This window comes from Cylas formicarius, unplaced genomic scaffold, assembly GCF_029955315.1.
Source record: "Cylas formicarius isolate icCylForm1 unplaced genomic scaffold, icCylForm1.1 PGA_scaffold_10__41_contigs__length_53128322, whole genome shotgun sequence".
In the NCBI taxonomy this organism is placed as follows: domain Eukaryota; kingdom Metazoa; phylum Arthropoda; class Insecta; order Coleoptera; family Brentidae; genus Cylas; species Cylas formicarius.
The window spans coordinates 15,417,868-15,443,940 of NW_026844214.1; the positions used below are offsets into that span (position 1 = coordinate 15,417,868).

Here is a 26,073-nt window from a genome sequence, read left to right on the forward strand (position 1 = left end):
TGTCTACATCCGCGGCTTAACCTCCGTCGCCAACTATCTAGATTTAGATATGGTTACGGCGACTTGCGCGATTACCGCGTACTTTTAAAAATAATGCCGAGGAAAAGTTCGGTTTATTAATTAATTATAGACGAGAGATAGCACGGAACACAGCTGCGCGCAAAAGACAACAAACTTAAAACGAAACAATATTTCCAATGAGGTATTATTATTTCATTTTGAATCGAACAGAACCAAAACAAATCTAGATTAGCGGTATTTGCAACACAGATTATAGGTTAAGTCCGATAAAAACATAAACAAAAAACCAATCATAGCGCTAATTTAAAATCAATTCCATAAAATCGTTTATATGCAATTAATAATTCAACCGTAGCCAATATCAAGGGTCGGTTATAATGTAAATTGCTCCCAATAGTTAATAACGGCAATATGTTGTCCTGATATAAATTACATATTCAATGGTGTAAATAACTTTCTAGGTAAGTGTTTTTTTTAATATCATGGCGGATATAAATAAACGTCGTCAAAAAAATGGCTTTCCCAAACCCAAAGATGAAGTGGTAGGTTTTACAGCGTACAACGACGATTATTTTAAAATTTAGAGGTTAAAGAAAAAAGGTTATATTCAGGAGAAATCGATAGCCGCGTTCGGAGAAAGGCACAATCGCGATGTTGTCAAGTCCCGATAACTGGCGAAGTCCTGATAATTCTTATTGTACGATATCATTGTGTGGTCAATGTTTTTAACCAGGGATATTCTGTGGTTTTGAAAATTTTTATCTTTTTGAACTCATTCCTGCAGAACTTCGACGTACAATACCAAATGACTGGCCAAAATGTCAGGCGAATCTAAAGGCTTCATCGCTGCCCTTGACGTTGGAACCACTACGCTGCGTTGCCACATAATCGACAGCACGGGCGCCGCAGTGGGAATTGCAAATTCCGACGTAAGCGTTATTTCGATAAAATTAGGGACTTTGGACACCTGTTTATTTTGGTGTTGTTTTACTTTTTCCTAATTGTCTCTTATCAAAAAAGTTGTTTCTATGAGTCAGTGATTTTAAGGTAAAATTTTGTAGCAGAAAAATTTTAGATTTCTCGAAAATTCAAAACATTTGAAAGTGGATACAGCTTGGCGATAATCCTGCGGGAGGCCTAAATCCTTTCCTAAATGCTAATGTGTGGAGTATAATTTAGGAACATGTTCGGCCCCTAACATTATTTCTAAATTAACAGGAAGTCACGCAAAATAATATTAATTAGAAGCTTGTGATTGTGATTAACGTCAAGTACTCTTCAGCATCTTAAAACTTCATCAAACAAGTTTTGGTTAGTGTTTTGCATTGTGACAAACACATTTTTTTTTTAAACCAAAACTCTCCCACACGTAATCCATTTTTTTAACGTTACGCCACCAAGGCAGAACGTGCAAAAACCAAAAATGTTGTTAATAACCAATAAAATGACACAAGGGTTCATAAGAGGTGCGAAAAATCCCTAATATATTTAAATAGATTACATAGGCCAAAATATGTTTTGGTGCTTGCGATTTTTTAAACTGTTCCTGGGTAATTTTTGAGTGCAGAATTTAAAAAAGCCCTCAGAGTTTGTCTATCAGATATAGCTTTTAACTTGTTATAACTTGGTATAACTGATATATTATTATTGTCAACTAAGCAAAACTTAAACATTTTCTAGTTTTCTGCTTTCTAGAATGAGGACCATTAAATATATAGATTTTAATTTTTCCGTGCTAATCGCAGTAAATGTAGGCGACAAGTACCCAGAACAATTTATCAATCTCGATTTGAAGCCTTCACAAGCCTTCAGTCTCAATTTGTCGGAAGGAAAATGTTTTATTTCGAAACCTAAGTTTCGCTTGGGGAGTCGTTTATGAAGTTTTGTTTTCTTTGAATCATGACCATCCAGTGCTCAAAGGCACTTTAAATAAGGATACTTTGTATAGCAATTCTGCTGTCCAAGGAAGAAGTCTAATCAACCGTAATTGGAACTAATGTTCTTCGTATTTATTTTTTTCAAAACTAATGCAATTCTTTCACATTCCCAAATGGTAGTAATAGAATGAGCCATATTTGTTACTGTTTGTGAAAGAACTCATTTTGAAATACGTTTCGAAGTGTCAATAAAAAAGCGCCAATCGTCTGGATTCATTTTTTCTAAGAGTCCTGATATTTTGTTACCGAATAGAAGCTTAGTTTCCTGATCGTAAAAAGGCAGCAGATTCTTATCTCTTTTAGGATGAAATGTAATATTTTAATCTGGACGAAAATAATTCAGCAAACTCCTTTAAGAGGTTCAGGTCTCATAAGTATTTTTTTATTGTAACACTGCAAAGTTGTTAAATCTGTTTCAAATTCGCTGTTGTTGTTGAACTCTTTAAACTTTGCCAGACGTTGATGTTTCTGTATCATCATCTGGAGCTCACGACAACTGCTGATTGTCCTGACGAATGGAACAGGCATTTGTTCCGAGTGCACTACAAGACTTCCGTAGAATCTAGTTCAGGATATTATCCATTTGTATCTATTGTTTTTAAATATTACCTTTAATATTATCCAGACATCATAATGATTTCGCGGTTCTTTCCAAACCATTGATACAATCAACTTTAGACGCTTCCTCTTTCTACTGTTGCAAATATTTGACATACAAAATGTGGGACCTGGGATTTATCCCGATCCATAAAATGAAGGCCATAATAGGCAATATAGGCTTTTTTCGAAAAGTAAGAAACAGTTTTTCTTTTTCCACACACATATACACACACATAATTTACACAGGTACATCTGAGTGTGGATGCTATTGTTTAAGTTCAGTGTTAAGATACTATAAACCTAACCAAAATTTACACAAAATGATAACAACTTTATTTAAAATTAATTGTAGTGAAGGTAAAAAGGTATAAATGGATTGGGTCCTAAGTAATTACAGGTACAAAAATAATTAATAATGTAATTAAGAGCAGAGGATCAAATAGGACCAGTAAACTTAATAAAGGAAGAATGAATCAGGACCTATTTCAAGAAAATGTTTGGCTAGCTAAAATCTAATTTTAAGTAGAAAATTTTTTTTTGAGCAATAAGTATATTTAAAAAAACAAAATCTGGTGTCATTTTGGAATCAGTACATTAAACACATCTAAAATCAGTTGTCGGATTTCCGACACCATTTTTTTTTTCATTTTGTTACCCTGTGTTATGAACCTGCGCATTTGTTCTTCAGATAAAACTGCTGTATCCAGAGAAAAATCAGGTGGAGATAGACCCCGAGGAACTATGGAATAGCATTGTCGATGTAATAAAAAAGGCGACCTTAGGTAAAACCAAGTCATCGGTAACGCCCGGTTTTCACGTTGCAATAAGTTGCTGCGACTTGCTGCTAAGCTGGTGATGCTGAGATCCTCCTTAGATAAAAACAAGGCTGCGGTGACAACCTCTAAAAAAGTTCCCCGGATACTAAATATCACTAACAAAAAATAACCTAACCCCACTCCGCGCTGATTATCACGTTCAAATAAAGCTCATAAAATGCGAAGAATTTAAATTAACCTTACATTATTCTTCAAAAATAATTTTTCCAACTCCAACTCCAAATACATCCAAATAAAAGTGTTCACTTTGCAAAAAAAAAGTGCTACAAAAATTACCAAACAATTTCTCGCCTAACCTTAGAGAACGTTCTAATTTGATGGAACTTGCGTACATCGGCATGGTTTTTAAGGTGGCTAAAGGTCATAAGTTTTTGTAGACGCAGCGATAAGTTATATAGTGAAAATCGGGCTTTATAAAGCTCGGTATAGACTATGCGTGTGACTCGTGGAGCTTATATAGAGCCCCTGCCTGTGCTGATAATACACAAACTTTTTAAGCGACGGTGAAGAGTGATAAGAAGGATATTTTCGCCTCGTTGTTGTGCATTTATTTTTTTTCACTCAATTTAACGCCAAATAGTTTGGCAACCAGTTTAACATGCATTCTGTGTTGGGTAAAGCCCTACCGTTTTGGATCCGAAAGACCAGAAATGCACATTGAAGAAAAATTTTTTGGTGTCTAAGTAAAATAAATATGTTCTAATTCCGAATACTCGTCAAACGCATTGTCTAGAACCGACGTAACACTTACCGGTCAACTTTTACTGGCCGTCTTTTTTTAGGCGCGAACTTAACTTTTGGTAGAATCAAATCTTTGGGCATTTCTACCCAACGGGGGACGTTTCTGACATGGAGAAAAAGCAATTTCAAGCCTCTCCACAATTTTGTCACGTGGAAAGATTTACGAACTACGGAATTAGTAAAAGATGTGAATAGATCTTGGAGAATGGTTGTAAGTTACCAGATAACTTTTTTTTATTATTTATTTATGACACTACATTTTTAATAGCGTTACATAACCCCCTAAACAATACCGTCAGCACTGGTTTCGAGGACAATCTAAATCTATGCTAAATTTAAATTTCCGGCAAAGGCAAAAAGAAATAGACTACTGATAAATAATATTATTAGTGACACAACCGTAATATTGATATTAATCACACAGTAACCATAAATTGAAAAAATTACTCTACGAATATCCTTTATTTATACATACACAAAAACCTTTCAAATAACCTTAAATTAATAAAATGTTTATGATCGGTGTGATTTCAACATCTTAACTTCTGGTAAACACAGAAACACTAACCAAAACTGGATTACAGAGATCCATATTAGTTCTAAGATTGGTTTTATAAATCTTGCAGCTTGCTAATATTTTAATCGCGAATATCCCTCGTAAAGACAAAATTGGAGTTATTTTTTTGTATTTTCTTAATAACTTTGTATTTATATTTACATTGTTCAATTTGCAATATTCTATTTAACCGTGCGGCACTCTATATCGGTACTCCGTCAGTCTGTCACATGAAAAGAAAATTTTCAATATTTTGTTTGGGAAAATTTGCATACATTTAGACTTAGTCGCACCACCTCATACAGTCATCAGATACCTTAGGTGGTATAAGTAAAATGTATGTCTATGTCATTCTAGAGCGAAAAATTAGATAATCTTGACATCTGAACAATGCACGGACAGCAAATTTTCATTTACTTTTTGAGCCAAATATCTAATTAAGTTCTGTGTTAATGATTTTGATTCCCTTCTGTAAAATACCTAATTATACACCGATCTAACGTGCGGGACGCGTCACTACCACGTGAGTTTGGTGTCCCACGGATCCGAGTCACTTCGGACATTTCCGGGATAATATCGCACGGATGTGGGAGCAATCGCACGGCTTGAATTTTGACGTTAGTTGACTCACGAGTTTACTTGACCCGAGCGGAGCGCAGCGGAACGAGTATTTAAGAAACGAGTGATTTAAAAAGTTTACGAAACGTGTTGCATGCCATACTTTTTCTACGACCGTTAGTTTTTGGGTACATTTTTGCAAAACAACATTAATAGGTTCACTGATATGACCGTCAGAATTGACAAACGTCAAAATTCAAGGCGTGGGAAATATATCCGAAAATATCCGATTGCTCCCAAACCCATGCGGTAAATCCCGCCGATCTAGCGTGCGGGAAGCGTCACTTTACCACGTCAGTTTCATTTCCCATGAATCCGAGCCACTTAGGACATTTCCGGGATTTTACCACACGGATTTGGGAGCAATCGAATGTATTCGGAGATATTTCCCACGCTTTGAATTTTGACGTTTATTATTCTTGACGGTCATGTCAGTGAATGCATTCGTGTTTTGTTTTGCGAAAATATACCCAAAAACTAACGGTCGTAGAAAAAGTATAGTATGCAACATGTTCGGTAATAGTATATTATGCAACAAGTGCGGTAAATGGCACTTGACTTAGGAGTTTATTTGACACGAGCGGAACGCAGCGGAGCGAGTTTTTAATAAACTATACTTTTTCTACGACCGCTAGTTTTTGGGTACATTTTCGCAAAACAACATTAATACATTCACTGACATGACCGTCAGAATTGACAAACGTCAAAATTCAAAGCGTGGGAAATATCTCCGAAAACATCCGATTGCTCCTAAACCCGTGCTGTAAAATCCCGGAAATGTCCGAAGTGGCTCGGATTCATGGGCAACGAAACTGACGTGGTAAAGTAACGCTTCCCGCACGCTAGATCGATGGGTAATTAGGTATTTTACAGACGGAAGCAGAACATTTTTTTAACTCACTCCTTTATTAAAAACTCGCTCCGCTCGTACCAAATAAACTCTTGAGTCAAATGCCGTTTACCGCACTTGTTACATAATATACTATAAAAACTCTGAACATATTGCTAATTAACATGCGAAATTTCCAGCAATAATTTAAATTTTTGCGGAAATATTGCGAATTATAATGCAAAATTAGATTAAATATTAATATTTATGTTGTGCCTCCCCGACACAATCATTGACTGAGTGACATGTGACGTGACTATCAGACAAGCATCAAATCCAATCAAGTGTTTAAAATCTACCGAAAACATACGATACGTGACTAAAGTTTCCGAAACGTCAAGCTAATGGCCGTCGAAAAAGCATACTATGAAACACGTTTATAAAATTTTCATAACTAAAATTTACTATTTATTATTTATTTTTAGGACAAAAATATGTTGAATTATTCATGTTCGTTTTAAGCAGCAAAACTAGATTGAAGCCTATTTTTGCATAACCCTATCTACAATAAAATTGCTTTACATACTGTATTTATTGAAAATGATCCAATATAAATAACCTTTTTGAATCTCATCGTCGAAAAACAAATGGAAAAAAGTCTCGTCATAACTGGTATTCCAAAAAAAATATTTCAAAAAATCATGGAAAAACTATTTCAATATTATCCAAAAAGTATACATTAAAAAGTTCTATACAAATTATTCTGCAGGTCACAGTTTCATTATTTAGTTATTCCCCAGTCGTATCCAGTAATGTCTCCAGTTTAATGTTGGATTCTGGATTCCTCCAGCGTCGGTTTTTGCTGAGTCAAAATTGCTGACGTTTCGCCAATCATCCTGTTGGCTTCTTTAGAGACCTGACTCGCAGTTAAGATTTTTAGGTTGTTTATAGATTTCTCTCGGATTTTTCGTTGGTACAAGAACTGATTACATGCAAGAATTTTAGTTGTATCGAGTAAAATTTTATGCCCGGTGTCATGAGGGTGTTCGGCAACAGCTGATGAGTTTATTTGTCATAATCATTATTACTCATAAGGCCCTTTCGTGTTCTTTGAGCCTAGTTGATATTTTTCGTCCGGTCTCTCCAATGTATTCTTTGCCGCATATGCATGGAATGCTGTAAACTCTTGGCATCTCAAATGGACTTTTGTCTTTGACGGACCGCAGATATTGACAGATTTTTGGTCTGATTTTCTATTGATAAGAATATCTAAGAATAGCATGTTATTATGAGCTTCCAACTCAATGGTAAAACGTATGTTAGGGTGTATCGAGTTTAAATGTCTAAGAAAATCTACTGGGGTTTCTTGACCATGGGGCCAAAATTCAAAAGTATCATCGACGTAGCGTTTCCATAATTTTGGTTTTAGATGAAAGGTGTCGAGAGCTTTCTTCTCAAAGGCTTTCATAATACAAAGCCGTAAAACTATCTCAGCCCGAGTCGCTGAAAACAGAATTAAAACACCTTACCACAAAAATACACTTCACCACAACCTTCCAATAGCAATGAGACCGAAAGCAATCCTATACTTGCCACTGTCCTTCCTTACATTCAAAACATCACTAATCACATATCAAAAGTGCTAAAGAAGTATAACGTCAAAACCAGATTTACCACTTGTCCAAAAATCTCTCAACATCTGCGGTCCGTCAAAGACAAAATTCCATTTGAGGTTTACAGGAGTTTACAGCATTCCATGCATAAGCATGCATGCATACATTGGAGAGACCGGACGAAAAATATCAACTAGACTCAAAGAACACGAAAGAGCCTTACGACTAAGACAAATAAACTCATCAGCTGTTGCCGGTCGTAAAATTTTATTCGATAAAACTAAAATTCTTGCATGTAATCAGTTCTTCTACCAACGAAAAATCCGAGGGTCTATAGAAATCTATAAATAACCTAACAATCTTAACCGCGACTCAGTCACCAATTTGGGAATCAGTCATCCGAGACTGTGTTTATACCCCTCATTAACGCCCCCCTCAAACAATATATAAGCAGGTACAGAATAAAATACGAGCCAGTTTCAGTCAAGCTCTGAAGAAGCCAACAGGATGATTGGCGAAACGTCAGCAATTTCGACCCATCAAAAACCGACGCCGGAGGAATCCAGAAGATTTGTAAACAGTCTTACAGTAGCCTGTGGAAGTTTCTTTGAAAAAAAAAAGTGATTTTCTTTACTACGAAAACTTCCGATTCATTTACACTGCATTATTTTCTTTCCCCACTTCATTGCAAAAATTTCCGAGCAAAATAGTTGTACAATGTCGTTGATAATCCTAAATAAACTCGGTTTCACAAACTTTAACTTAACAGCCAAAACATAACTTAAGAGAGACATCTAAATAAGTATTTAGCGATCCATATCGACCCGTGCATGGGCATCAGCTTACTGCCACGGTATACTAGGTTAGTTTTTGGTAGTTTTCCAATGTCTGAATAACCGCTCTTTTAGGGCTCGTCTGGGTTTAAACTTTACTTATTTGCCCCTTGCCACTTCTTCACTGGCACCCTAACAGTTAGTTTTACACGCAATTAAGAGTATTAATGCTCTACTATTAGTAACTAAAATTTAATTTAAATAATTTAAATGTTTTTTTTAAATACCTAATCATAGATCGTTTAAGTGTAGTCGTCAGAGAGATTTAAATGTCCCCAAAAGTGAATTTTATTTTGTTTATAATTTTTTATTCTTGTAATTTGGTGTACCCCCATATACTCTTATGTGATAATTTTATTGCTATTGAGAGAACTATCACTGTTCATTCAATATGTTATAATTGTAGAATGAGAAATTACGGATGGAATGGATACATTAGAAAATTACATCTATCATAGAATCCATTCATCATTTCAGATTTTTGCACTTTGTTGTCAATTAATTGAGATCGATGCAGTTTATAAACAAAAGATGACCTGAGTCATTACACACATAAATGGTATTGCTTAGTTTTGTACCATAACCAACCAAGTACCGAATAAAAAGGTTTTGCAGCTTAACGAAAAAATAATCTGTTATTACCCGGGGGTCCAGATCCACTAATGAGAATATATGATGTCAGTAAAGTAATAATAATAATAATAATAATAATAATAATAATGATAAATAAATAAAATAAATATATCTCTAAAACACACAATTTTTACTGATCCGTTTCGAGTGTTTTTCGAATTTTCGAAAAATAAGAAGCCCTACGACTGGGGCACCATTTTAATTAATTAATATCTTTGGAGTATTTCAGGGCCTTCGCACAATATCCTACATCGGTTACATCTTCACTAGACTGGCAAAGCTCCACCTGGCAAGTCAATTGCGGTTTTCCAGCTTGCACGTAGATCCGATCGCTATAATCAAAAATCGATATGGTGAGTGATACGTCATTTTCAGGTGACGGTTCGCTTGCTATGGATCCTACGTCATAACGAAGAGGTACAGCAAGCGTTGAAAGATGACGATGTGTCGTTCGGAACTATGGAAACATGGCTGCTCGAAAAATTGACAGGCGGCAAATCTTACTTCACCGATATATCGAACGCGAGCGTCACCGGCCTGTTTGACCCAACAGCTCTGTGTTGGAGTTTTGTACCGCGCCTTATGGGTATACCAACGACGTTACTGCCGCCCGTGGCAGATAATGACTGTAAATTCGGAGATACTCTGCGTGAAATTTTCGGAGTGCCTATTCGGATTGGCTCGGTGGTAATTTAATATTCAATTTTAGAAAAATCTAGGAATAACTAGGAATTTAAAAAGTTCTTAAAGGATATATTATTAGGAACTGAAATCAGCAACGTCGCCACAATTTAACGATAATCGTATTTTACATATCGTATCAGAAAGTGCCAATGGTAAGAAACGTACAATGTACATTTTTAAAAAATAACGGTGACTTTTTTGTTATTGAAAATGTTGTGTTTCTATGAAAACATTTCGAGAGGATTTTTTTACTAATATTTTATGACTTAGTAACCGAAAAATCAATGTATGGTTTGGTCTATATTTTTAAATCATTGAAAAATTACCTCTCCAAAAATACAGCGCGCCTAATAGTTTGCACGAGTCTTCTTGTAAAAAATAGAAGTTTTGCAGTTTGAACGTGGGAACAGTAAACAAATGCGAAAAGTTACAGGTCAAATTGTGCTTTTGGCTGTTTTGAACCTTTCAAATAAATTTCAAAGAATGAACGGCAAACGCGTACTCGATTACATTTTTTATAGGAGTCACTTACAACATGCACTTTTCTAGAACTGTGTGACCACTATTACCTTCAATGTTTGTTTTGTCTCGGGATATTGTACAAATTGTTTGCTGTCTCTGCATTTTTCTCGTTTTTCATAAAACAAACTATAATATTTAATTTATTTAAAAGACTAGGTAAAATTTCGACGCAGTAGCAACCAAATTCCCACAATTTGATAACTGAATTTGTTTCCAGTATTACGGTCAGTTCGTCCAAAGCTTACTTGTTCAAAGTGCAAAAATGCTATATTTTGGAAAGGTAATTTCAAGTTCCTTGCAATGATTTAAAAATATTTATTATGTCCCGTATAAAAAATCGCATTTTCGGATTGCAACTAAGGAACTATTAGTTTTAGGAAGACAAAATGTTTCGCGGTTTTTGCCATTACATACATTATGAAAATCGAGCTTCAGACACCGACTTTAGTTTTCCTTTAGAAAGGGAAGTTTCCATTTCAAAGTGTCCAATTTGGGGAATGTGTCCCATTTTTTATGATTTTACAGCGCCGTCCCTTACTAACTTATGGAATATGTGAAAATTGGTTGGGAAGGGTTTTTACGCAGGACCCAAAGCCTTGTGAGTTTTCTTCTTCAACACGAATTTTGAAATATAAGTTAAACTTTTGTTTTGTTTCTGTAGATATTTTAATAATTTTATTAGGCTTTAAAAAAATATGTGACATATAAGACGAATTTCAAATACAAAGTTTATATCTTTAATTTTACTATTTTTATGAATAGGCCATGGTAAAATCGAAAAAAGGGTTATATACATTTGTTTCTTATTTATTTTCTTATAAACAGCCTGTGCCTTAGTAAAAAAAAACACAATTTTAGTTTATATATCAAAATTTGACAATTTGAGAAGAAAACTGTCTAGGCAACTGGGTTTTACATAAAAACTGACCAGTTCTTAACTTTACGATAAGTTAACGTCTCGTAGAATATTTACGGCGGTCATTTTTAAAATCACGTGTATTGTGTTTTGCAGAAAACTATTTTTTTATGCGTTTTTTCTAGTTATGTTGACATTTTTTTTTTATTTTAAATATATTTTTTATTACGATCAATTAAAAGAAAATTATTTTTAAATTTTGAAAATTTTTAGATTTCATTTTCCACTTTTTCCTCTGGTTGGATCGGTACAGCAAAATGCAAAAGAGTGAAAATAAAAATATACCTTGGCACACAAGAAAAGATGTCGATTAGTGGAGTTTCCTTTTTCTGCGGTGGAATCATATGTGAATCAATCGATTCTGCATCTATTACCAAATTCACTCTTGAAGAATTTAATTTACACAATTTAATTTAAAATAAAACAATCGTAAATATTCGTTAGTGAGGTTATCCAGTAAACTTTATTATACTGGGCCGAGAACTACTACTATCAAGTGATGTCAGCGCCGATCAAAACATTATAAAATATTTGAATTTGAATGACAATTTAAATATTTTCCAAAGGCAAATTTTTATTTAACAATTTTACGATTGAAATTATGAACAAACGACTAAATTCGATTTTTATAGATGGCGGATCAGTCGGCTTCGATGTATGGCTCCTGCAGCTTCAAAGAAAACGATTTGAAGCTGACCCTTGGCACGGGGGCATTTATGAACGTGAATACGGGTGAGAAGATTCACGCCAGTCTGAATGGAATGTATCCGCTTATCGGATGGAAAGTTAAAAATCGATTGACTTACGCTTTGGAAATTTCCTGTTCAGATGCTGGTTCGCTAGTTCAGTGGATGCTAAACGCTGGTAACGACAAAATATTGCAGCAATATAACAAGATTTTAAGATTTCAAAGTTTTGCTGGTTGCAATTTGGCTTATTGCAGGATTGCTAAGCAATTCATCCGAGTCCAGCTCTTTAGCCAGCAAGCTGTCAGATAATGGAGGAGTCTATTTTGTACCAGCATTTAGCGGATTAGGTGTAAGTTGAATATCACCAAAATTACAATATAAAGTCGTAGGCCTCCAAGCTAATTAGAAATTGTTTATTAAAAAGGAAAATAATAAGGTATTCTTAGTTTTAATCGTTCAGTCTTAAGTTACCAACATGATTACCAAAATTTTAGGACGTCATAATAACACAGGTACAAATTGTCATTAAATATAAATCCTAACAAACTAGTTTGGGTTTGTGTATTTAGTAAATCTGTCAAGGACGTCCATGCACTGGGCCATTATCTTTAAATTTCCTGAAACGAAAAGTTTGTCTCAAAGTATATCGTTTTGGTTAGTTGCCTTCTTATTGGGTAAACCCAAAAACCAATGATTTATTCATAAGTAAGGAATAAGAAGCCAGAATTGTAAAAAATGTGTATGAATGTTTAATAGGTAAAAAATGGGTCCTCTAGATAAGAAGCTTCAAAAGAAACCTGCCTACCTACAAAAAACAAAAACGCGAATATCCTCGGTAAGGTGTGAAAGAAAAAACGTATTGATTTTCGATCTCACTGTCTGGACGCTAGTGAACAAGATTTGATAAGAAGGACAATATATGTTATTACTTTCTGTCTTTAAAATATAACGCGTCAGACATCAAACTGTGTTTTCCAAATTTAATAGCGGTTAGTATTTTAGCCACCCATCAGCAACGAAACAGCAGCTACCGGTTTCATAGGAGTGACTCCGAAAACCACTAAAGACCACCTCGTCCGGGCCGTGCTCGAGAGTATAGCATTCAGAGTCGCGCTGGCGTACAATATGCTAAGAAAAGAGCGGGCATTCGCATTTCGCAGTATAAAGTAAGAGAAATGACATCTTATAACTTAATTTTTTTTTGACCGAGTGACATTTAATTAATTTGCTAGGAAAATTAATTGTGGTAAAATATTTTTTTCTACTCTTTAAGACGTTAACTTCGTTACCCACGGTCGGGTGCCATTTTGGACGTTTTCGCTATTTTAGTTACGGATTTGGGGGCGATTGGATGTTTTCAGTAGATTTAAGCCATCGTATTTTGACATTTGTCAATTCCGACGGCACGTCATGAATGCATTAGTGTAGTTTTGCAAAAATGTACCCAAAATCTAATAGTATGCAGCACTTCAGTCACTCGTTTATTAAGACTTCACTTCGCTTGCGCCAAATCAAACTCGGGCTACAGTGGCGGTTAACTTGAATTTTGTATATTATTTTGTCCCTTATGCCAATCTATCTTTTGTTTTTCTAATATCTTTTAATTGTTATTTACCTACTAAGATAGCATTTTATGGGTATGAGAGTGGTGGGTTATAAAACACATTGTGTCAAATCAAAATCGACACTAAAATACCTTGTGATTTTGATTATATTTTTCAGAATATCTGCTAAACTGCTTCATATCGGTATAGGGATTATAACACCATTTAATCAAGCCCTGTCTCATTATCATAGTCATTGTACCTTTCCTATATTTTTACATATAATTGGTAATTGGTTTCGTTTGCGATTCATCGCCGGCATGGACTCATACGAGCGTGCAACATTAAACAAAAACGAATAAGTTGATGGATATCACTCAAGAAATATTAAATAACAATTATTCTAATAAGAGCTTTTGAAGTGAAAATTGTATTCGTCAAACCTACTTAGGCACACTCTAGAAGAACTGCCACTGCAACTTCCCGACAAACCATGTTTACGTCTGTAGCGATGTATGTATACTTCTCCTTCTACAATATTTATTTGGCCATTTATGTCATAAGCAGCACTTTTGTTTTGCTATATTTAAGGTATAATGCAAAAATGACCTTTCTGAGTTACCCGCCTCTACAGTAGACATAAAAAAAAATCATGTTTTGCTTTTAATATAACTTTTCCTTCTACCCAATTTCCATATCTTAATAAAATCGTCAAAGGCAGTAGCGCCACCATGGGCGAATAAATTAGCGAATGATATCCGCATTTCTCTCTCTCTCTCTCTCTCTCTCTCTTTCTCTCTTTTTGTTTGTACCTAGTTAAATTAAAGTAGGTTATTTATTTTACAATTTATTTTAGGGTAGATGGTGGTGTGTCGAAAAACGATTTTATCTGTCAAATGGTGTCCGACCTTACCGATTTAAAAGTGGAAAGGTTATCGTCAGAAATGTCGGTTCTGGGAGCCGCTTACGTTGCCGGGTTGTCCTGTGGTTAGTTATATTCAATTTAGGTTGTAAGATTTGAGTAAGTTTTTTTTTTACATGTTTGAAGGAATGTGGAGTTCCGAGAGCGAATTGACTGGCATGATTAAAATTCAACGAACGTTCCTGCCGACGAACGATCCCAAGTACAAGAAATCTGTTGACGTGAGTTTGCATCAATGGCAACGGGCTGCTGAAAGGTTTTTGTCATGGTACGAGTATATTTGACTGATTTGTAATTTTGGTAATAAAAGAGGGCAACATTTTTTTTTTGTTTTACTTACACTCCTACCCTATCGCCATATTTCGTAGACCCTGTGCGATATTTTTGTTTTGGCGCATCCGCCGGAATAATACAAACACACTATTGGTCTTTAATTTTTAGCCTGCACCCATTTAAAGTCTACTAAAACCCCCGTTTTGAAGTTAAACAAATTGGAAAAAAATATTCTTAGGTTTAAGCAAGATTTAATTTTTTTTAAGAAACTTCCACAGGCTACTCCGTACTACTATTTACAAATCTTCACGAAACATCCTGTTTACTTCTTCAGAGCTTAACTGAAACTTCAATTTCAATAGGACTAAAATTCTTGCATGTAATCAATTCTTTTAAAAACGAAAAATCCAAGAATCTATAGAAATTAATAAGCAACCAAACAATATGGGAATCGGCCATTCGAAACGATGTTCATGCCCAACCATTTGCCCCGCTGCCTTCAAACAATATATAAAGAGGTGGCAATTTCAGTTATACTCTGAAGAAATCCACACGATAATTGGCGAAACGACGCTTGACGAATCAAGAATATTTGTAAACAGTAAGACACTTATGTCAAAGACTGCAAATTATTTGTTATATGACATCAATCTGACTTATGTGACAAGTGTGGAAGATAAATAATTTTATCAATTACCTACTTCTAATACACTAATACATACTGATAATAACAAGTACGCGATTTTTTCCTATCTGGAGAAACTCAACAATCTTTAATTCAAAAAGCTAGTCGAATAACACCAAAAGAAAGCCCTAGGCACCTTCGAAGTTTTGTACAGTGTTGCGTGACCCAAGCCAACTTTTTTGTGAAAAGATGACACAAGCGAAAATCTATCTATCTTTAATTTTCAGATACAGGGTAATTTTTGAAATTTTGTATTTTTAAACATTCTTTGTATCTCGGTTATGCCTGGACTTATCGAAAAGGTGAAAACTGCTCTGGATGGAGTTTCTTAAGTAGGATCCAATTTTCTTCTGAGGCTCACAGAATTTGATATATAAAATACACTTATATTTTTTTAATGGAACACCCTGTATATCTTATCATAATTTTTTTATGCTTTTCAAAAATATATAATACGTAAGAGCTACGACTTTATTTTTTATATTAAATGTGCATTATTTTCTCTTTTTACCATCCAATTTTTCATACTTATCACATAAGCGAAAAAGAAATCATGATATGTACTGGTTAGTTCAATCACCCCTGTGGAACCTTTAACAACACACTAACTTTATTTATAAAGGAGTGCCGTCATAAAAACATCAAAAATGCTGAACCCCGTGACCAATTAACGGCACTCGGCCCTATGTCGACAATTAAATGTCGTAAAGACTTGAGGGGTGAAAAAACTTATAACCAAAGCGGACAAGAGCAAATGCTGGAAATTATATTTAAGTTTTCAGAATAGCCGCCTGCCAAAATGAATAAAAACCCGAAATAATGTCGCATCTTTGGGAATATTTTCAGTATACAAGGTATTGCATAGCAGTTTTCTACATACCCTCTTGTTCAAGCTACGTCGTTTCTCCAGTTCAATAAATGGGTCGGTCCTGTTTTATATTAACATATAGTAATTCAAATTAATGGTTTCATTACAGCATAATCATTTATTGAAAATACTGTATAAATAATAGATTATTTTATTTTTAAAACAGTAACAATATTTGACAAAACTTTTCAAAAATAAAATTAATAATTTTACATTTGATTTTTCACATGACCACCATTTTAAATGAAATTTTGAAAAATATTGAATAATATATACCCAATAATTAAAGTCAAATAATTTAAATAATTGGTCGCATTTAATTGGTTAATTCTATCCCGAATTTATTGTTGTAATGCAAAAACTTCTGCGGGCGTATTATTGTATAGCATTTTTTTAAGTTTCCTTCAAAAAGAAGTCCATCCAATGATATCAAATCCATCAAATATCATCAAGTTACAAAACTCTAACCTTAAATTCAAATTCTCTCGTAATTTTTGGACTGGTGTAAACTGAAACGCTTTATAAGCATACATTTTTAGGCAATCTTGAAGAGTTGTTCTGTTTACGTCCAGATCTGAAGCTGCTAGACGGGTGGAGCTTTCTGGAGAATCTTTAAAGTGTTTATTTAAGAAAGTGCCATTTCTTCGGAATTGTTGATATATTTTGCCAAATATTTTTTCCTGGCAATCGCCTGTCAGCAAATTTGGCTCTATACTCCCGTAGAGCAAGAGTTGTACTTTTATTTATTATTATTATTTATTATTTATTGAAGAACGACAATTCTTTCAAAACCCACTAATGTTTTTTTGAAAACACCTCAATAAATAAATGAAATAATATATATATATATATATATATATATATATATATATATATATATATATATATGATGACACTATATTCCGGGATATCATCCGTTCGCTCGTTGAACTCCGACTGGAATCCTGCATCCGACTGGAATCCTGCAAATCTTGCATCCGACTGGAATCCTGCAGACGTTTCGCCAAAATCTCACTTGGCATCTTCAATGCTCGCGCTCCGAAAACACTTCGAACACTGGGAGGTTATCGGCGGTGCGTGCGGTATTTATACTCTGCGCCGGAGATGGTAACGGTGCTGCTTGTGCGCGGGGGGAGGTGGCTCCGCCCCCTGAATTGTCGCGTTGTTAATTTCGCCCGATCGTAGTTGCGATGTTCCCGTTGACTGCTGCGCATCGCTCTGCTGTTTGATTATCGTTCTCCACGTGTTGGATAAATGCAGAGCGTCGTCTCTCGTATTGAGGTGTCCGGAATTTTCTATTTCGATGGCCTCTCGTATAATCCTTGTCCTAAAATCAGGAATATTAACTATTTGTTTACAAGTGCCGAACAATTTTATGGCCTGTCTGATGTTGGTGCTGAAACAAAGCAGATGTTGTTTGTTTGTTTCTTATGGCTAAACGATGTTCCTCGAGCCTGGCTGAAATCCTTCTGTTGGTCTGTCCCACATACGTCAGGCTGCACGATCCGCACGCTACACTGTATACTCCTTGGTTTTCCAGAGTAATTTTTTGTTTTGGGTTTCTTAGTATTGCTCCGATGGTATGGTCAGGTTTGTATGCCGTTGATATGTCGTATTTCCGTAATATTCGGCCGATTTTGTCAGTAACCCCCTTGATGTATGGCAGGACAGCGATCGATCTTCGTTGGGTCTCGTCCTGCACTCTCTGCTGCGGCTGTTGTTGTTTACTGATTGCCTTGCTGATGGTGCGCCTTTGGTATCCGACAAAACGGATACCAACGGAGTGCAGGACGAGACCCAACGAAGATCGATCGCTGTCCTGCCATACATCAAGGGGGTTACTGACAAAATCGGCCGAATATTACGGAAATACGACATATCAACGGCATACAAACCTGACCATACCATCGGAGCAATACTAAGAAACCCAAAACAAAAAATTACTCTGGAAAACCAAGGAGTATACAGTGTAGCGTGCGGATCGTGCAGCCTGACGTATGTGGGACAGACCAACAGAAGGATTTCAGCCAGGCTCGAGGAACATCGTTTAGCCATAAGAAACAAACAAACAACATCTGCTTTGTTTCAGCACCAACATCAGACAGGCCATAAAATTGATTTCGGCACTTGTAAACAAATAGTTAATATTCCTGATTTTAGGACTAGGATTATACGAGAGGCCATCGAAATAGAAAAGTCCGGACACCTCAATACGAGAGACGACGCTCTGCATTTATCCAACACGTGGAGAACGATAATCAAACAGCAGAGCGATGCGCAGCAGTCAACGGGGACATCGCAACTACGATCGGGCGAAATTAACAACGCGACAATTCAGGGGGCGGAGCCACCTCCCCCCACGCACAAGCAGCACCGTTACCATCTCCGGCGCAGAGTATAAATACCGCACGCACCGCCGATAACCTCCCAGTGTTCGAAGTGTTTTCGGAGCGCGAGCATTGAAGATGCCAAGTGAGATTTTGGCGAAACGTCTGCAGGATTCCAGTCGGATGCAGGATTTGCAGGATTCCAGCCGGATGCAGGATTCCAGTTGGAGTTCAAATATATATATATATATATATATATATATATATATATATATATATATATATATATATATATATATATATATATATATATATATATATATATATATATATATATATATATATATATATATATATATATATATATATATATATATATATATATATATATATATATATATATATATATATATATATATATATATATATTCATTTATTTATTTTCTAATTAAGAGTTTTCATAATATGTAATTTATAACAAACTGCCTCGGAATTGATAAAAATCGTCAATAAATTCGAAATGGTACATCACAGAGCAATGTTCACATATATCGTTGAATTCGTATCTTAAAGGGCTATCCAGAAATGCACAAATATACAGGGTGATTTATTAAAAAAAATAGGGGAAGTAACATATCAAATAATAAAATATTATGTGTTCTATTTTAAAAAATGGGTGCAGAATTTCAATGTGTTTTATGTGAGAAGTTTGTGGTGATGGTAGCACGAGGACTGTTTCAATTATCTTTGGAGTGGGAGGTTCACGTGTGATCGCTGTTAAGTACCTATAGTTTGAGATTACTTACTACTCTGTTCATTTATTTACTTATAACAAAATATATGTTTATTTTATGTTTTTAAAAAGTTTTTTGCGTGTTTATGAATATATTTATTTCAACGTTGAAAAGATCCAGGACGCCTACTTTTGGGAGTTGGGTATGAAAAGAATACGCGTGTACCGACTTTTACAAAATAATATACACAAATTAAGCAACGAGTTCTAAACCCTCACATTAAGTAGTGTAAGACAGCCCTAAAAGAATATACAAATATATAATGGTGTTTCACAGCATGCCTTATTCATAAAAGTTGTATACTCTCTCATGCTAACAAATAGGTTGTAGAAGAATTCTTGAATGGAAAAGCCAAACAGTTATAAGACCATGCCATATGATATATCTTAAACTCACTAGACATTTGAATATTTGAACATTTAAATGAATGTGTACAGGGTGTTCGCAATTTATACGGCGTGTTGCGTTCACCTGGAGTAAAGACCATACCTAAGTCTAATCGTTTTCGACAAATATTAAATTTTATGTCAAAAATGACGTTTGCAGGCCCTAAAATAATGAACAATTTTTCATATAAGGGCGACTTAATTATTTAATTTTCGATGGATTGCCTATTGTTATATATTGAGTGTTTATTTAGGATGTTAATTAACACAGGGTAAGCAACAATGAAGTACAAAACTTAAATTATAAAAAACATAAAATTCAATTTATTCAAATGCAAACCGTCTCTTTTTATAATTTTATCCAAAAAATTCAAGTGACTTTGTATGAGATTCTCTATTCTTGAAATTTATAGTTTCCGAAATAGTTCCTATTGGCTGTTAAGTTTTGTAATTGGTTGGCTATGACGGCGGGACGCGCGAAAAGTAGACAATCGGACAGCACAGAAACTTCTGATTTGTTTCCATTGAAACCCAGATCGTATTCATAAAATTAAAGATTGGATCCATATAATTGTTATATTGAAAACAACAAATGTATGGCTTTAACAATAAAATAATATCAGATAAAATATCCTCAAGGAAGAATTCCCGATAAAACATTTTTTGGAAAAATCGGATGTGATTTGCGGACGCATGGTTTTTATAAAGTATAAGAGGAACAAGATTTGGAAGATCCTCCGACACAAGCAGAATTAGAAATTATTACCTACCCTGTTTAACCATTACATCAACAATACAAACTCAAAAATAAATAAATTTAATTCCGATACTTAAAATAAATGTTCCACATAACTAGGGTTGTGGAATTAACCGGTAAACTTTTTTTGTGGCAATTGGCCAGTCGATTCGGGTATTCCTTGAATTGAAGAGGGTTATAGGAAAATTGGACATAACAAAGGCATAATAATTTATTATAAAATACATATTATTATTAAGTAATACTCTACAATTGCAAAATTTTATTTAAAACATTTTGATCCAATTTGACTAGTCAATTTAAGATGCGGTCAAATGACCAGTCAATTGACCGTGCAATTGACGAACATTACACATGACCCACAATTTTGAGCGATATACGTCGTATATATATATATATATATATATATATATATATATATATATATATATATATATATATATATATATATATCGAAAATCGAATTTCGTTCCTAACTTTATTTTTTAGAGATCATGGGAAAGTGTCAAATTGTCAATTATTTCGAAAACCATATATTTCCGCAATAGGAAACAAAGTCACCTTAATTCTCAACGCCAAACCGGATAAAATTCCAAAAATTTAGAATTAAAAACATTCTTTCCACTTAGTATGTGACAATAGGGCTCTTTACGTAAGGTAGACTTCCAAAATTAAATAATTAAACTCCATTGTAGGAATTTTTTTTAATTATTTTCGGGTCTGCAACTTAATTTTTTACATAAAAGTAGAAATATGTCGAAAACGGCTAGTTATATATCTAGATTTTCCCGGGATATACAGGGTCCTATTTAAAATAAGAAATCTGATATTTAAACCAAATAATGCCCTGTATATATGAAAAATTAAGAAATCATATGAAACTACAGAAACTTTTATATTTAACTTTTTTTTTAGGGGATTATGGAACTTTGTTTCGGACACAATGTATATGTCACATTATTCGCCGGACAATGCTCAAATATTACGTACAAATCTGTTTGGAAGACGCATTTACCAGACGGTACGTCCTTCGTCATTTATTAACGAGTTGACGCGTGACGTAACAGGAACCGAATACGGTTCTGTATCCCACAACAATGCAAAGTCGTGCGGCCGGGTCAAAAGAACAAATAACTATAGAGGGAGATTCCGAAAGCGGCATCGCCGGCGATGTTGGGCGATTTCGAAACCTGTTCTCCGAAGGTACCTGACCGGCCGACCGCCCGGGGATTCCATCCTGCCAGACGAAGACGACAACAACGTTGTTATAACAACGACGGCGGATTTCCTATTCGCAATAACGCGCCGACGAATACGGAGAAACGCTTTTCCGACTCGGCGGGGCGGCCGATAATCTAATTTTAGACGTGATCGGGTCGCGCCACACGGACGATAATTTCTAATCTAATCGAAAACCAAATGACATAAGCGGTTCGAATACGTCAAAGCGATCGGTAAACAGGGAAACGCGGCAACGTCGCCATTGAAGAAAGCCGATCTCGCTCCAGTGACAACAACAATTTTTCGTTTTTTAATTGTTTGCCCCTAGTCGCTTGCTCTCGGTCGAAGCAGACTTTGCACGCGTAGAACGCGGACCCGGCCCGGTAAAACAACCCGACAAGAACGAAGGTGAATCCACGCAGAGACAGAGAAAAGAGATCGGGCAACAAACAGGTTCGGTGCGTTTCGTGGAATGAAGCTGAAACGGGGCGGGCGGGGGGGCGGTGATTCCTACCGCGAGAGAGACGGAGTGACTCAGTGTGTCGCGAGCGCGAAACAGAGACAATCGTACGCAGTAAACATGGCGCCGTGTGACCCATCATCATATTATCGTATTTAGTTTACGTACGGGTCGTATTGTGTGCGGTATTGTTTCGAGAATTATTGTAATCGAATTGTCGAGATAAGTGCGTGAATCGCGCGGCGATAATGCGGTCGTCGTTGTCCTCATCGAATGATTGAATTCGCGCAAAGTACCAGTCGGCACGTTGCTGCGACCCCAAGTGCCAAACAAATTGTTTCGGGTGATGTAAACACGGTGGTGTGTGTTCTCTAGACGTCGGGGCCAGAGAGGCAATAAGGTAAGCGTTGAAAACCGAGGCTGAGTGCGTGGGTTTTCGCACTGGCGCCAGCTAGACTATCGCTCTGGCGTCATACGCTGTCTGTCTCGGGAAACGTCGTCGTCGTCGCCGATCCCCCTTCGCGCGCGCGAATTCCTGCCAACGGTAAAAAAACAGCTCCGTTTCTTCCAAAGCCACACGACGAATCCCTGACGCGGTGTTTATTTTCAAACGAGCGGTTTTCATTCATTCTTTCTTTATTTATGTCGCTCGTACAGTTTAAGTTTTAAAAACGGTGACCTTTCGACGTGCTCGATAGCAATCTGGGAATTTTAAATGCCTTTGTTTTTAGAGCCAAAACGATGATCGTAGTGATTGGGCGTGAGTGAGCAAAAGAGTAGTCGCTTGTCACTCGCTGCCGCTGACCTTGACTAATCACGTCGGCCGCGCGGCGGCGTTGTCGGCTCGCGCGCCGACGTGTTGCGCCGTTGTTTATATTGTTTGTTGACGTTGACGCGCGGTCAACGTCGAAAGTGTACGTGGGGAATCTGGATTTTCAGTCGTTTCCTTATCGACACGGATAATTATCGATAAATGAAATTTTGGGATTGACTTGATGTTTCGCGAAGGAAATGCGCACAGGAGATGCGATAATTAAAAAACAGTTAGCGTTGACCGTAACAAAGCGGAGGCGGTTAAGAGTTAAACCACGTCGACACTATTTATGTGCCAACAATATGATACCGCCGAATAACCCTGGATAACATAAAAAAAACTTTTTGTTAACTCTCTTGTCGATTTTCTATTTCTATTTCTGTATAACTCATTCTTGAATGAAATGAAAGGAAACAGGTTGCCAAATTTCTCAACCATTTGCACAATATATAATTGTGTTGATAGTCAACTGACCAAAAAAAAAAACGTGAACCTTCTTGATAAAATTTAAAGTGGTCTCATAACTAGTGCCACCATACATTTTTTATCGAACCTGTTCGAAAATACGAAGTACTTTCTATCAACTCTAATAAAATGAATACAAAAAATGTTAGCGAACAAGGGAAAGATACAATAATTTCCTATATAACAGAAAAGCATCACATACTAATATCCAATCAGACAAGTAAGAGGTCTTGTTTGTCTAAATAAGTGAATATATTTTCTGAAAGACACGTCTTCTCCAATTTCAATCTTCTCCAAGTCTCCTCAAAATCGGCCTTAACAATTTCATATCAGCACAGGGATTTAGTTAGCGCCCTTCATTAATATTGCAATTTTTGGCCAAATACTTATTCTGTAGAAAAAATATTGTGAAAACTAGTTTGTATGTATACATGTATAATCCTGTCTTTTTTCCTCATTTCCATCATTTCCAATACCGTAGATTTCTCCTGGTGGAATAAAAAATCCCTTTTTTAATACTTTTGACAATTTGAAACCGTTAGAATTGTTCAATTCATATGACCATTTCGCTTTTTTATCTTTTTTTTTAAATGTAAGTAAAATCCTGACTGATTAAAAATACTGACAGAAGTATGGTGTATTTGTCCTCTGATTAATAATAATGCGTGAATAATCATAAGCGCCGAGATAAAAATGTCAAAAAGAACATAAGCAATTTGCAAATGGTACGACTTCGAGTACGGTTACGCACGGCTCATGGAGAACGGGAATATAATAAATTTCACTCTATAACTGTCTGGCGGGGGCTGTTTCGCTGAAACCATTGTGTGTTAGAAAATATGTTGTTCTTGAAATGAAAACGTCCAAGTTGTTGACCCTTACCATTCTCTATACTTAGTATACAGTTTGGGCCAAAGGTTCCTTGTTGATAATAATAAAAGAAAATGATTTTGCAGCTTTTTTACAGTGTTACCTAACCCCCTGAACTATGCACTTTGCACTAGTCTCGAGGATATTCTAAAACCATGCCAAATCTAAATATCTGACAAAGGTGGAAAGAAATATAGTGCTGGTAAATAATACATAATCAGCAACATAACATATGCGCACTACCAGTAACGTAACCCAACTTTTAAAACAATCCGAGTAACAATTTTTATTACAAGTGTGTGTTGTAAATCCAAAATAAATAATTTTTTTATAAAAAACACTTAAAAGAATTTTTATTATATTATATGTAAACCTTGATGTACACATTATTTGAATTAATTAAATAAACTGTGATTTCAACATCTTAGCAAATTTGCTATACAAAGATGCATTTTTTATATTTTCCGGTAATTAATTAAATTCGCGGCACATTTTCCTGATACGAGAATCAGATACCCTAGATGGGATAAGAAAAATGCATTGCAGGCGATCGTTTTACAGTCAGATAATTTCGACATCTGAACAATGCACTGCACAGTAGGTGCCTCTTCTTTTATCGAATTTTTTATTGGCCCTAAGGATCTAATCTTATAGACCGGCTCTAGTTATTAATTTTTATTTGTATTGCTCCAACACACTTATTTTTCTATATTTATCTTTAATTTGTTACTCAATAACCAATCCTCCCAAAACTCTTATTTACCTAGCTTTCTACCGCTCTCCGCGCTGCAAAGCAGTATAAAATTATCGGCAAATGCAAAATAAAGTGCCATCAAACCTGAGATCATCAAATTAAGAACATACAAGGAGTACAACAAAGGTACCAACACATCGTTTTCCATTTTTGAAAATAATGGTTTGATAATTCATACTCAGGGAGCATATCGCTGAAATATCTGTAACAGAACGGTCCATCGGAAGTGACTATACGCAACATCACTCGCCGTCTTCAGCAACAAGGCTCTGTTTTTGATTTAATTCGATCAAAGAAATCACGTCCGGGTCTACAGGAAAACCTCGAAACATCAATCCAATTGAAAGTGCCTGGAATCAAGCAATAAGATGTCGCATTTTAAATCACCTAAGAACTTTTGATGAATTTATTATTCACCAAGTTTTTGAAACCGCGACCAACCACTTATGACCCAAAAAAAAATCAATTTTAGAAACTCCAACTATAAAGTAGGAGCATTAAATGAAATTGGAATGGACAACGAACGATAAGTTGCCAATTCTATTTTATTAAATAGATGATTGACACATAACACTGGACAAAGCATAATGGGCTTTAATTTCTATAAGATTGCCTAGCGTTTTGCAAATTAAGAATGATGCCACAACTTACGGGCTATAAAACAAAATTTCCTGATCGAATGTATTATGCTGGTAATACAGGAAACCACTAAGAAACCACTAAGAAACAAAAAAAAAAGAGAAGATCCATTCAACACGTACGAGATTTAAAATCTGTTTTTTAACCAATGACTGCGGCATTCCACAACCAACATGACCGCCGACAGATCGTTAATAAGTTTGTATGCGGCAAATACTTTGGCGGATGTAAAACTATATTTTGACGTTTGTCAGTTCTGATGGTCA

General features: G+C 35.5%; 2 protein-coding genes across 5 annotated transcripts in view; both read left to right on the top strand.

The window, feature by feature from the left end:
• The first annotated feature begins 65 nt into the window (after positions 1–65).
• Positions 66–14,808, top strand: LOC132702457 (putative glycerol kinase 5). Of its 3 annotated transcripts, none has more exons than XM_060671093.1 (11): positions 66–202; positions 806–950; positions 3,247–3,340; positions 4,177–4,346; positions 9,447–9,536; positions 9,593–9,904; positions 11,972–12,203; positions 12,283–12,377; positions 13,031–13,194; positions 14,429–14,559; positions 14,621–14,808. In XM_060671093.1, the coding sequence occupies exons 2-11, from the start codon at positions 840–842 to the stop codon at positions 14,776–14,778; spliced, it is 1,557 nt and encodes a 518-aa protein (XP_060527076.1). In that variant the 5' UTR covers positions 66–202; positions 806–839; the 3' UTR covers positions 14,779–14,808. The 3 variants fall into 3 exon arrangements, with proteins under 3 accessions (XP_060527076.1, XP_060527068.1, XP_060527084.1); XM_060671085.1 differs by lacking the exon at positions 66–202 and adding an exon at positions 236–482; XM_060671101.1 differs by lacking the exons at positions 66–202; positions 3,247–3,340; positions 4,177–4,346 and adding an exon at positions 236–482.
• A 7,142-nt stretch (positions 14,809–21,950) lies between these two features.
• The window catches only part of LOC132700018 (uncharacterized), a 38,599-nt gene continuing 34,476 nt past the window's right edge, over positions 21,951–26,073 (top strand). Inside the window, exon 1 of one of the 2 annotated variants that reach the window (XM_060667076.1) lies at positions 21,951–22,665. The gene's annotated coding sequence lies outside the window, so the exon portion shown is untranslated. The remainder of the gene's footprint in view (positions 22,666–26,073) is intronic. The other variant, XM_060667070.1, reaches the window with a different exon arrangement.

Excerpts from the sequence above, each read along its gene's own strand:
- LOC132702457 (XM_060671093.1), top strand. The coding sequence starts at position 840 with ATGTCAGGCGAATCTAAAGGCTTCATCGCTGCCCTTGACGTTGGAACC. Across the intron at positions 12,204-12,282 it reads TCAGTGGATGCTAAACGCTG|GATTGCTAAGCAATTCATCC; the intron begins GTAACGACAAAA and ends GGCTTATTGCAG. Across the intron at positions 14,560-14,620 it reads CGTTGCCGGGTTGTCCTGTG|GAATGTGGAGTTCCGAGAGC; the intron begins GTTAGTTATATT and ends ACATGTTTGAAG.